Here is a 12,723-nt window from a genome sequence, read left to right on the forward strand (position 1 = left end):
AACACCCTTTTTACTCTTTGGGGAGACGTGAGAGGGAATTATTGCAAAATAATTAATGTTGAGTTCACTCTTTTTAGATCATATTTCTGCGGACTAGATTTCTATATTTGTTAGTAGAATACTACTGTTTTTGAGGTGCTTATCCAAATTAAGCTGTTACTGTATGTTAATTCAACAATATAGTAGTAGTAATGATGAGCAAGCAAGGTTTATTTTACTTTGCTTAACACCTCAGAACATAGATTGTAATGTGTAATTTAGATGTAAATGTTTTACTAAAAAGCGTTTTTTTTAAATTTGCAGATTGCTAATGTCAATGAAAAAATCAAAACACTGGAAGATGATTTAAAGAAAGGAAAATCACAAAAAGAAGAAGTAATGTGTATTATTCATGTGATTTAGTTGTATAATCACATTTACAGTGCTACGCAATATGTTGGCGCTATATAAATACATGTTTATAATAATAATAATAATGTAAACTTGTTTCATACTTGCCTTCCACGTCTACTTGCACACTGTTTAGAGAATAAGATTTGTCTAATATTTAAAGTGACTTACAAACAAACCGACAAGTCGTTGATGCTTCTGCATAGTTATTTTCAAATTGGATGTCTTTGCTTGCAATATAGCTTAAATAGCCAGACGTATCTAGCGATTGGCTGCTATTCTCCCACTCCTTCACCCCAGTTATTGAGACTTCTGCCACAGATATCTTGGAATTCCTAGGTTAGAATGGTGTCTTGCTAGACAACATTTGAAGTGTGATGCACATAGTAGTTAATGGTTCCTCTTTGTTATAAATAGGCAAAATTCAGAACAACTGTGGCTTCACCTTGTTATCCAAAACTGGATTAAACAGAATTGGGTTAAAGATTATATAATTATTCTCGAATGGCGGAGTCCAGATCAGAACCCAGCTGAGATGCTTGGATATGACCTTAAAAGAGACTTTCATGCAAAGGATCCCAGCAATAGCAATGAACTGAAACCATTTAGTGAGGAGTTATCATCAAAACTTCCTTACCAATATGTAGGGCATAATCATTAGCTGTAGGTTTTACCAATGGGCCCAGTCCTGTAATCTGTTCAATGCAAAATCACAGGCCTCTCCACCTGACCAATCAAACTGTGCCATTCAACTATTGATTTATTTTTTGTGTAGATCCGCACAACAATGAAAGTATTTGAGATTAATCAAGGCAGACTGGAGACATCCTTTCAAGATGCTATAGAAGAAACATCTCATCTACAAGAAAGCATTAAGCAGGTATGTGAATTAAAAGCTATTTGATCTCTCTCAAGCAAGTCATAATTCAGTAATATTATTTAATTTAGCTCTATCTCACTTTCTTTTAAACAGGGTAAGAACTGTGCAAGTTTCTCGTGTTAAACTCTGTTCTATTACAATACATTTCCAGATTTTGTATCTGGCTCCAAATGATTTTGGATTACTAAATTAGTGCTACAATGCAATAAATGTTCTCTTTGGGCCATGGTGTAGTATATGATAATATTCAAGATTTTAGGAGAACATTAAAGAGTGTAAATTTGATCAGGGCTTGTAGAGATAAAATATATATAAATGTCTCTTTTTCAATGCAGCTTTCCAAAGAAGCAGAGGGATGGGAAGAAAGGTTTAGTGAACTTGCAGAGAATTCTAAAATGCTGACTTCATCAGTGGATGCCATGCATGAAGATATGAACAATAAACAGATCCAGATTAAGGTATGCTTCATTTAGAATTCTCCTGATTGACCTGTACATCTTCATTTTTCTAGTGGTTTCCCTTTAAGATAATGTTTAGTATGTTATGTTATAGAGCAGTCTGTTCGTAAGAACCTTTTAAACTGGTCTTTATTTTTTTTTATTCTAGTTTCTGAATTATTTGCCTTCCTCTTCTGCCTCTTTAGAGCTCTCAAATAGGGATCATTGAACCCAGTAACCAAAAAACTATTACTCTGTGTGGTTACAATATTGTTATTGTATATTTACTTTTTATTACTACTTCTGTTTCTTTACAGTACCCCTTCTATTTATATTTGAGTTTCTCATTAACGTCACTGCCTGGTTGGTAGGGTAAATTGCACCCTAGCAACCAGATAGCTACTGAAATACCACATCGGAGGGCTGCTGAAAAAAAGCTCAGTAATTAAAAAAATAAAAACCAATTGCAAATTGTCTTAGAAAATCACTCTCTACATCATATCAAAGATAATAATAAAATAAGTAAGAATAAATAAAAAACCTTTCTGTGTATATGAGTGTGAAATTTATTGCATCTCCAAAAAAATTTTTTTTTGTTTCATGTCAATGAAAATTTCTTTTCAAACAAAGCTGTCACCACTAGAGATTAAGCTAAAATCTGTTATAACTTCCTCTGTTCATTAAATGCCCATTCAGTTTTTAGTCCTGTGTGATCTTACTTTAAGGGGCAGATTTATCAAAATGTGAGATAAGAGTTTACAATAGAAAAACTCACCCAAAAACTATTCATTCCTATAGGATTTTTAGAATTGTATTTATCAAGTGGTGAACACTAACTTTCATCCATTGATATATATGATTCTAAAAATCCCATAGGAATGAATAGAAAGTGAGTAAGCTTTTCTGTGGTAAACTCACGTTTTGATAAATCTGCCCCTTACTTCTGTTATAGGAATCATTCGCACCCAAAATATGTTTTGCAAATTTCCCAAGTATTTTATTATCATCTTTTAATTCATGTCTTGCAGTCACTTATTGACAATTTGTTGAAAATAAAAGACTGGGGGCCAGAGACGGACGAAGGGGATGAAGCAGAAGACATTTCTATCCCGAATCTAAAATGGGACTTTGAAAACGGAGAACCTCTAGGTAATATTATAAAAACAAGGACTACTCACTTTGCCTTTTACCCACCAACACGTTTCATTATACTTTCCAGAAATGATCTACTTTTCTGTCAAACATTGTCTTAAGCAAAAAGGCATGTTCTCTACATAAAGTTGATATTTTGTAAACTTTGGGCTAAGTTCTATTCAATGGCAAACAGGTCTTTCTGCAATTTTCAGTTGGAAGTAGTGGCAAGAACCAAGCAGAGCAATGCCTTTTTCGTCTGTAGCGTTTTATCTGTTCGTTTTTTCAATTGTATACTGACACAGCTACTGTTTGTTTATTTTTTTAAATATAAAAGTTTGTTAACTATAGAATCAAAAGATCGCTGCACATATAAACACACTCTTGGACAATCTCTTTTTTTTTTTTTAAGCAGACATTTTAAAAAAGCCAGACTGGGGCTTGTCTGCCACGCTGCTACTTACAGCTGTACCAAAAACCACAACATGTGTGGTAAAAAAGCAATTTCTACTGAAATGTTATGAAGTTTCATGAATAGCAAAATAAAACTGTGTTTTAATTCAGAATGTGTCACAGTAGGACCTGGATTTTACTATTGAGTGCTGTTCTTAGATCTACCAGGCAGCTGTTATCTTGTGTTAGGGAGCTGTTATCTGGTTACCTTCCCATTGTTCTGTTGTTAGGCTGCTGGGGGGGGAAGGGAGGGGGATGATATCAGTCCAACTTGCAGTACAGCAGTAAAGAGTGACTGAAGTTTATCAGAGCACAAGTCACAAGACGGGGGCAGCTGGGAAACTGACAATATGTCTAGCCCCATGTCGGATTTAAAATTAAATATAAATTTTTTTTTCTCTTTTGAGAAACCGATTTCAGTACCGGGGTCTGCTGGAGCAGCACTATTAACTGATGTATTTTGAAAAAAAATTTTTTTCCCATGACAGTATACCTTTAATGTACTGTATGCCGTTTAGAAATCTCACAATATAGAAGTTGTCTGATTGCTTTTTTCTCTCTCCCTATAAAACCTAGCTGACCCTCAGAAGCGGACGATAAAAAAGTTAATTTATGCTGCCATGGTACGTTTTTGTATTTTATTTTTAAATTCTGTATCGCAAGAGTCATGTTTTAAATTTTGTATGACACACACAAACCGTGCATTGTACCACAATGACCGTGTGATGCAACTGCAGACAGAGTATAAAGATTTTTGGACAAAGTTCAAATGTGTTGTGCAGATTTAACACTATCCGCCCCTCACAAAGCTCTATAGGAGTCCTGTATGAGTGATGAGAGGAAGAAGGAGAGCAAGACCACTCCATTTAATGCTCATTCAGCAAGCACTGTGTGTGATATAAAGTGCATATAACTGTCTGATATGTATCCCTGTAGTATCAGCCCGTAAATAGTAGTATTGACCGTAAATAAAGGTCAAAGATAAAAATAACACCAGTTCAGCTGTTAGATCCCCAGCGTAAGGTTTTGCACATTTGTAGCCCAAATGATAGTTCTATAGCATGGACTCTATTCTCCTGTGCTCCAGCCATCACCTGCTCTTTCTCATCTGGCCTGGCCCACCAACAGCTGATGTCATTGATGATGTCACCAGCATCCATCTTGGATCCCAATTCAGAATAACCTACTGTATGAGAATATCCAGCACAGGGGAAGCTAGGGAACAGTGTGAGAAGAGAAGTGTGAGACTGCAGCACCAGCAGGGAAAGTTAGCGAGTACACCAGCAGGTGGCAATTCCCAAGATCACTAGTCATGTACAGTAATGTACATGTCTCTCTGAATTTTATATGCTGCTTGTTTAGGATTTTATACATGTATTAAGACCCTTTTTTACCCTTTACAGCTAAATGCATCTTTGAGAAGTATAGAATCTGAAAAGAAGCAATTGTACGACAACCTCTCTGATGAAATGAAAGTTAAAGAACAGCTTTTAGGTAAATTAATATGAATAATATGTACAAACCATATGATTCTTGCTAGTAATGTTATCGATTTTTATTTTCCAGCACAGATTTTTATGTATAACAGTTATTTCCCCCCCTTCAAAATCACTGGAGACTCCATATTCTGTATTAAAGTAGAACTCTGTTAGGTTTACAAACTCTCTATTTAAACTCTTTATTTCTCCAGGTCTGCTTGGGGACACAGGGACCGTGGGGTATAGCTGGTACCTATAGGAGGCAGGACACAACTAGGAAAAAACTGGTTCCTCCTCCACTGGCTATACCCCCAGTAGGCGGAGTTTCACTCAGTTTAAGTTGTGTTCTCAGGAGGATAGGACATACTTTTTTTTCTACACAGCTGTTTATTATTTTTTTTTTTCTGACTGCTGTTCAGCTAGACTCACACCTGGGGTTGATCAGACCTTCTACATCGTGTAGAGGTCCATTCTGACACCCCCCAACGTGGGACCTGACCAGGGGTCTTGGAATGCCCTTTAGCACAGACCACCCAGCCTGATAACCCCCCTTTTTTTCCCACCTACAGGTAAAAAAGCAAACTGGCCGGAGGACAGTGATTAGAGGGCCCTATGGGGTAAGTAATATTTTCCCCTTGTTTATGGGCCACAGAGAGTTTCGCCATTTCCCACTGTTATTGGCGCATTGGTGCTCACATTATCACAAAAGGCAGCAATATTGGGAGTGCTCGGATCCCTTGTGGGGAGTTAGCGCCTCTTATTCACTTCAACCTTCCCAGTCTGTACCGAAGGTTAGGCAGTGCACGTTCTATTCTCTGGCGCCCTTCCTTTCCTTCAGAGGTGCGCCGGCTCTGAGGCGCACGTCACTAGAGGCCATTCTCCGCCCACATTAACTTTGCGCGATTTGCGCCACAGCAATTACACAGTTCCTGTCTACAGCTCCAGGCATACAATGGGGTATTCTGGCTGCCTAATCGTTGCTCTGGCATGGCACACACAGGATTGCTGATCCTCCTTCCCTGCTTATTCCCTCTGCAGGTTAGTGTTCAGCCTTCTCAGGGGTTACTAGAGGGGTTAATAGAGACCCTCCTGGGTCACTCTCTCCCCCATTACCATGTCTGAGGGACAAAGCGACACCCTTTTTTCCAGGGCACCTCCCACTGCCTCTGTTAAATACCAAATGCTGCAAACGTTTGCCATCTGGGCACAAAGAGCCTTTATGTTCTAAATCTAAGCCTATTGAGCGTGATTCTGAACCTCCAGGTCCTATCATTCTGGGAGACCAGGCCACACAGGGGGAATCCTCGACACTGAACAAAGACCCTCCCCCTACCAAGGGCCCTCCCTCCCCTCCCGAGTGGGCTCCCCAACTGGCCACGTGGATTCGAAGGCTAGCCCAATTGTTAGACAAGCTTTTGTCGCGACTTGAAAATCTCAAGTGAAGGGCCACTAATTTAGAGCCCCATCTCCATCTGATGAAGACAGTGATTCACCTTCCAGGATTACTTCTATACATATCCTTTATACTGTGACGGGCACAGATCTGATGGCAAGCTTTCCTCCAACTCAGACCAGGTTGAGGACACTCACTTAAACCCTCTTCAGACTCGGTGGACTCTCTAATTACCTCTGTTTTAGAGACCCTTCACATTCAAGAACCGGAAGTCTCTGAAAAGCGCCTTAGAGGAGTCTGCAAACGTCACAGCAAGACTTCCCCAATTTTCCCTTCCCACTCACAACTTGATCAGATCATGCAACAGGAGTTGGACAAGCCTGAGAAACGTTTTCAGACAAACCGTCGTTTTCAAAAGCTATACCCTTTTCCAAACGAAGTCACGGAAAAGTGTTCTCTTCCACCTTCAGTGGACACACCAGTGTCCTGACTTTCCAAGAACACTGCTCTCCCTGTTCCTGACGCATAAGCATTCAAGGACTCCATGGACAAGAAACTAGAGAGTCTACTGCGCTCTCTTTTCCCAGCCTCTGGCACTTCCCTGCGTCCCGTTTTAGCTACAGCTTGGATGAGCAGAGCCATTCAAGCTTGGTCTGAATCTCTTCTCAGTGCTATCGCCTCTGGGGCCCCTCATCATGAGCTTTTTCAGTTGGCCTCTCAGATAAAAGATGCTAATGACCGAGGCTTCCCTAGACGCAGTTCAGGTCATCCGTAGATCTTCAGCCCTTGCAGTGGCTGCGGGGAAACTATGGTCAGCGGACTTTTCTTCTAAAAAATCCTTGACTTCCATTCCCTTCAAAGGTAAACTCCTCTTCGGCCCTCATTTGGACAAAATTATCAGCTAAGCCATGGGGGGCAAAAGTACTCTCCTGCCACAACCCAAGGCACGTCCTACTTTTCGCAGGGGAAGGTTTTTTCGTGGCTCCTCTCTCCCCAAGGCAATCCTTCTCCCCCCAAGGCAATCCTTCGGGGCACGGGGACACTTTGCAAACAAGCAAAGACCTTCCTGGCACAACAAAAAGCACACTCCTAAGTCTGGGGACAAGTCTACCTCGGCATGTCGGTGTCTTCACACCCTCAACCACATCACCAATAGGGGGAAAACTGAGTCTGTTCGCCGAAGCTTGGCTCACACTAGTACAGGATGCCTGGATCCACGAAGTAGTGACTCGAGGCTATTGCCTAGAATTTTCAACACCTCCCCCTCATTGTTTTTTCATGTCCAGGCTCCTGGTACAACCAGACAAGCGAGCAGCATTCCAAAATTTCATTTCCACTCTTCTCCTCTCAAAGGTGATCACTCCTGTACCACAAAGAGATTGGTTCAAGGGTTACTATTCAAACCTCTTCGTGGTGCCCAAAAAGGACGGGTCAGTCCATCCCATTCTAGATTTAAAAGAATTGAACAAGCTCATTCACCATGTATGCATGCTTGTACCGATTTTCCTTCATCATCAGAAATACTTGAGATTTGACTTCCAAAATCATCATTTCCAATTCACGAGCCTCCCCTTCGGCCTAACTTCGCCCCCTCGGGTTTTCACCAAGATCATGGCTGCAGCCACAGCAGTGATCCGCAGCGCGGGTGTCTCCATCACTCCATACCTGGACGATTTGCTAATCAAGGCCCCCTCCCTTCAGGAGGCTCAACGTTCCCTCAAGATCACCCTGAACAGGTTGCAGGAACTAGGCTGGGTGCTGAACCTAGCCAAGTCCTCATTGACACCCAGTCAATCCATGATTTTCCTGGGAATGCACTTCAACACGCAGACCCAGAGAATCTTTCTTCCTCGGGAGAAGGCCCTTCATCTCTGATTATTAGTAAAGTCTCTTTTGCAGAAACAACGACAATCGGTCAAGTATTGCATGAGGGTGCTAGGAGTCATGGTCCCCACCATAGAAGCTGTGCCATTCACCCAGTTTCACCTTCGAGAGCTCCAATGGAACATTCTGGCGAGTTGGAATCGGAGATCCCTACTGCAGGAGATCCGGTATCTCACAAGACTCGGTCATCCCTGGTTTGGTGGTTGCATACCAGCCACCTCACGTCAGGCAGGCTGCTGGGAGAACCACACTGGCACATTCTCACTACAGACGCAAGTCTATTCAGCTGGGGAGCAGTCCTCAAAGGAAAACCAGCACAGGGAGTCTGGAACTCGGAAGAAAAGAAATTACCAATCAATCTGCTCGAGATTCAAGCGATCCGACTAGGTCTCCTGCATTGGCATCGGAATCTAACGGATCAAGCAGTAAAGATTCAGTCGGACAACGCCACTGCGGTGGCTTATATCAACCACCAAGGCGGCACGGGAAGCAGAGGAGCCTTGAACCGGGCTTCGGCAGAACAGCTGTGCAAGGCTGCCACGTTGACTTCGGTCCACTCTTTTTCCAAATTCTACCATTTTGACACCTTTGCGGCATCTAACACTCGCTTTGGCAGAAAGTGCTTCAAGCCGCTGTGGTTTCTTCCACATAGGCCTCACTCGCCCACCCGAGTGCCTTTAGGGGACAGCTTTGGTACATCCCCACTGTCCCTGTGCCCCCCAAGCAGACCTGGAGAAAAGGAGATTTTGTGTACTCACCGTTAAATCTTTCTCTTCAGTCGCTTGGTGGACACAGGGCTCCCTGGATTGAGGCTATCTCTCTTTTTCTGTCAGACATGTCACGGATTGTTTTCTTGTACAAGTTATTTAAAAATGTTTTATGGGTTATTTCATTCCTGTTGACTTTGTTACAATCTGAGTGAAACTCTGCCTACTGGGGGTATAGCCAGTGGAGGAGGAACCCGTTTTTGCCTAGTTGTGTCCTGCCTCCTATAGGTACCAGCTATACCCCACTGTCCCTGTGTCCCCCAAGCGACTGAAGAGAAAGAGATTCAACGGTGAGTACACAAAATCTCCTTTTTATCTTCAAAAAATTAAAAAATTGTGCCATTGGTTGGCCAAGAATAATGAAAATCCTTTACCACAACAGCATATGCATACTGCCCACCCTATGATTGTATAAATAGTGGTTATGCAGATACTTCTTTGCATTTTTTTTTTTTTTTTTTTTTTTGCTTTCACGAATCATATCTTTTTGCAGTGATAAATGTAATATTGTATTATGTTCTGCTAATTATATTGCCATTATTTATTATGTTCATGTTTCTTTTTTCCTATATATCAGAATGCATTAATAATCTTCAAAATACTAAGCAGTCAATGCTCTCTGAAAAAGTACAGCTTGAAGGAGAAGTGGAAAATATGAAGCAGAAAATGAGTGTGATGTCAGAAATGTATCAAGAGAATGAAAAGAAACTTCACAGGTATAATGTTACATAGTTACACAATCTGCTGTTGGAATATTATTATTATAGCACAATTTGAGTAGGTTTTAGGTAGATGAAGCACGAGCACTACAAGAAGTCATAGGAGATGGTTACTATAGTACATGTTAAAAGGAGGTACATTTTGCTTCTAAATTCCTGTTTTCATATATATCATTATCTAATTACACCACAAGGCTGATTTACCAAAATTTTACACTTAAAGCCAAACTTTTGCTCTACTGCACACAGCTCTGGACAACAAAGATCCCAGTGACAAACAGATTTGAACACCACAGATCTGTTTTTCCTTTTTACAATTGAATTTCGGATTTCAGCGTATAGTATAATATCTTGAAAGTATAATGGAGTCAGCTCCTATCATCCAGTTTTAATAAGTGTTGGTGCATGTACAGTCAGTGGTCCATCTTCCACCAGCATTCAGTTAGGAGGAAAATTCAAGCTTGATAAAAAGGCGGAAGGGGCCTGAAACGTTGCTAACCAGGTTCTGCAATGTAAATTCAAATAAAGGCATTTTTAATCGATTTGGTGCTGTATGAAGAATTTTTCTACTAACTGTAGTATAATATCTATCTAATCTCTATGCAGTCTATACACTATTGGATTTCCTGAAAGTTCACAAGACATCATGTTCGAGTCAGGATTTTTGATTTTCGAAACCTAAAATGTGCATTTACAGACTATTGAAAAACAGTCATATGCAAAATTAAATTACGAGATGTGTTTGATTTGTATCCGTTTTACTTTTACTTTTAGAAAGCTGACCGTTCAGGAGAAGGAGCGTATACAAAAAGAGGAGAAGCTTTCAAAAGTAGATGAAAAAATACATTTAGCAACTGGGGAACTCTTTACTGTCAAGTAAGAGAATGAAAATACATGAATTAATTAAGAAGAGAGTGCTAAAGGTTTTCCATGAAAGGATCTTAATGATCACTCCTTTTGTTTCCCCAATAGAACACGGGTGAAGGAACTGGAAGATGAAATTGAGAAAACAGTCTATTCCTACCAAAGTCAGGTCTGTTTCTTTTGTAGAACTGTATGAAATACTGAGACATTTAGCTCTGGTTGTATTCTCCCTCACACTAAACAAAAGCATTGCCACTGCTATGCTATAGTCTTGACCAGTTTCTAGATGCAACCATATACCAGCACCTTGTCTAACATATATTCTGGTGCTTTTAGCTGCTAGAAACTGTGTTTTTTTTTGTTGCAAATACTTTCTGATTGCCAGTGCAGTTTCTGCCCTAAATAATTATTACAAAAAAAGAGGTGTTCGTAGCACACTTTGGCCACAATAGGTAAGTTAATGTGCCATGTCAAGGCTCCTTATTGTAAGTAAATCAAACACAGCCTATCGGCACTAAATCTATACTGCATTTAAAGGAGAACTACACCCTAAAATTAATGTGGCTAAAAATGCCATATTTTTTATACTGTACTTACACCAGCCTAAAGTTTCAGCATCTCAATAGGAGCAATGATTCAGTCCTTCAAACTTGTCACAGGGGGTCACCATCACATGTTCAGTGGGCTCTGAGCAACTGTTGAGAAGCTAACCTTAGGGGTTGTTGCAAATTATCAAGCAGAAATAAACGAGGTTGGCTTAAAATAAAAGCTGATGATACAGGGCTGATTATTCAATTCTGATGCTAATTACACTGGTTGCTATGCTGCCATGTAGTAATATCTCTATTAATTACTAATCAGCCTTATGGATGATTTAAAGACTATTGTGATACTAAACTCTATAGTTATTTTAGATATGGGTATATATAATTTATGTGATAGTATAGAGGGTGTATGTATGGATGCTGGGTTTCATTTGGAGGGGTTGAACTTGATGGACTTTGTCCTTTTTCAACCTGATTTAAATATGTAACTATGTAATAACATGACATTTCTATTCTATATGTACTGTATATTGTGAGTGGGTCCCTAAGCTCAGTAAGTGACAGCAGCACAGAGCATGTGCAGTGAATCAGCAGAAAAGAAGATGGGGAGCTACTGGAGCATCTCTGGAGACACAGATCTTTATTGCTAAAGGGCTGTGGTTTCCTTGGGCTGGTACAAGATACAACATATCTAGCCTAGTTCTTTAGATAAGCTTTAGTTCTCCTTTAATATCCCCCAGCATGCAGTATGACCATGTTGCACTTATTCGTTAACTACAGCTACATGTGAACTCTCTATCAAATATAATATAGAAGCAGTTGTCATTTAAAACTCAAAAAACTGTTCATTTTGTTTTCCTTTTACCTCAGGTTACTTCCTATGAAAAGAAATCTCACGACAACTGGGTGAGTTTCCATCCATTTCCGCATTGACCTATTTAATTTCAGAATAATTGTCTATTAACTACAAGCATTTATATAACATACTTGGAATTGAATTCCTTTCTAGCTTACAGCAAGGGCTGCAGAGAGGCACTTGAGTGAGATCAAAAAAGAGACTGCACATCTTAGACAGAAGTAAGTATTTTGCAGAACCTTGGAAGCAGCACATTTATTGCGTAAATATTCTACTCCATGTACCACTTTTTAGTATTTGTGGAAATGATCTGTAGACCTTTAATATGTTTGTGCTTCCAATTTTCCAGATTAATTGAAGCAGAATATAAAGTGGAACTACTGGAAAAGGATCCATTTGCTTTGGATGTGATTCATGCTATAGGCAGAGGTATGTTGGGCAGTTATTTTGCCTCTTCTGTAGTCTAATCGAAATATTTTGCAAAAGAAATGAATTACAGTATATGACATAGAAAATTATATACACTTTTACTATGCTGTTAGTAAAAAAACACAACTTGGTGAAAATAAATGTGTGTTACTCCTGTTAACTCGTACACAAAACATGTTGACTGAAATGTTGAATACTTTGATTTGTATTTTAATCTGAATAAAAAAAAACCCTTTTCTCTCTTTCTCTAATAGTTTATGCAGATGTTTTTATAAACCACCAAGGTATACTTGTCAATATTGTTAGAGAATTTTCTTTAGTAGATTTTTTTTAAATGGCCAGTACTGCTGTTTACTCTTGTAATGTTGTCTTGTGCATTTGGCTTCTTTTTATTTTCAGTAAAAGAAAATCTTAAAATAGAGAACCATTGACATTCTAAAACTGTGTGTTTACTTTAACAACCATAGTGACACTTGTGTATCATCACCACTGAATGG

General features: G+C 39.6%; 1 protein-coding gene across 2 annotated transcripts in view; it reads left to right on the forward strand.

The window, feature by feature from the left end:
- The window catches only part of mia2.L (MIA SH3 domain ER export factor 2 L homeolog), a 47,152-nt gene that overhangs the window by 21,749 nt on the left and 12,680 nt on the right, over positions 1-12,723 (forward strand). The window contains exons 13-25 of one of the 2 annotated variants that reach the window (XM_041573035.1): positions 304-375; positions 1,166-1,270; positions 1,606-1,728; positions 2,736-2,856; positions 3,868-3,914; positions 4,695-4,785; positions 9,391-9,529; positions 10,307-10,408; positions 10,505-10,565; positions 11,812-11,847; positions 11,951-12,018; positions 12,147-12,226; positions 12,481-12,510. In XM_041573035.1, coding sequence (XP_041428969.1) covers positions 304-375; positions 1,166-1,270; positions 1,606-1,728; positions 2,736-2,856; positions 3,868-3,914; positions 4,695-4,785; positions 9,391-9,529; positions 10,307-10,408; positions 10,505-10,565; positions 11,812-11,847; positions 11,951-12,018; positions 12,147-12,226; positions 12,481-12,510 — 1,075 coding nt within the window. The remainder of the gene's footprint in view (positions 1-303; positions 376-1,165; positions 1,271-1,605; positions 1,729-2,735; positions 2,857-3,867; positions 3,915-4,694; positions 4,786-9,390; positions 9,530-10,306; positions 10,409-10,504; positions 10,566-11,811; positions 11,848-11,950; positions 12,019-12,146; positions 12,227-12,480; positions 12,511-12,723) is intronic. The other variant, XM_041573036.1, reaches the window with a different exon arrangement.

This window comes from Xenopus laevis, chromosome 8L, assembly GCF_017654675.1.
Source record: "Xenopus laevis strain J_2021 chromosome 8L, Xenopus_laevis_v10.1, whole genome shotgun sequence".
Classification (NCBI taxonomy): domain Eukaryota; kingdom Metazoa; phylum Chordata; class Amphibia; order Anura; family Pipidae; genus Xenopus; species Xenopus laevis.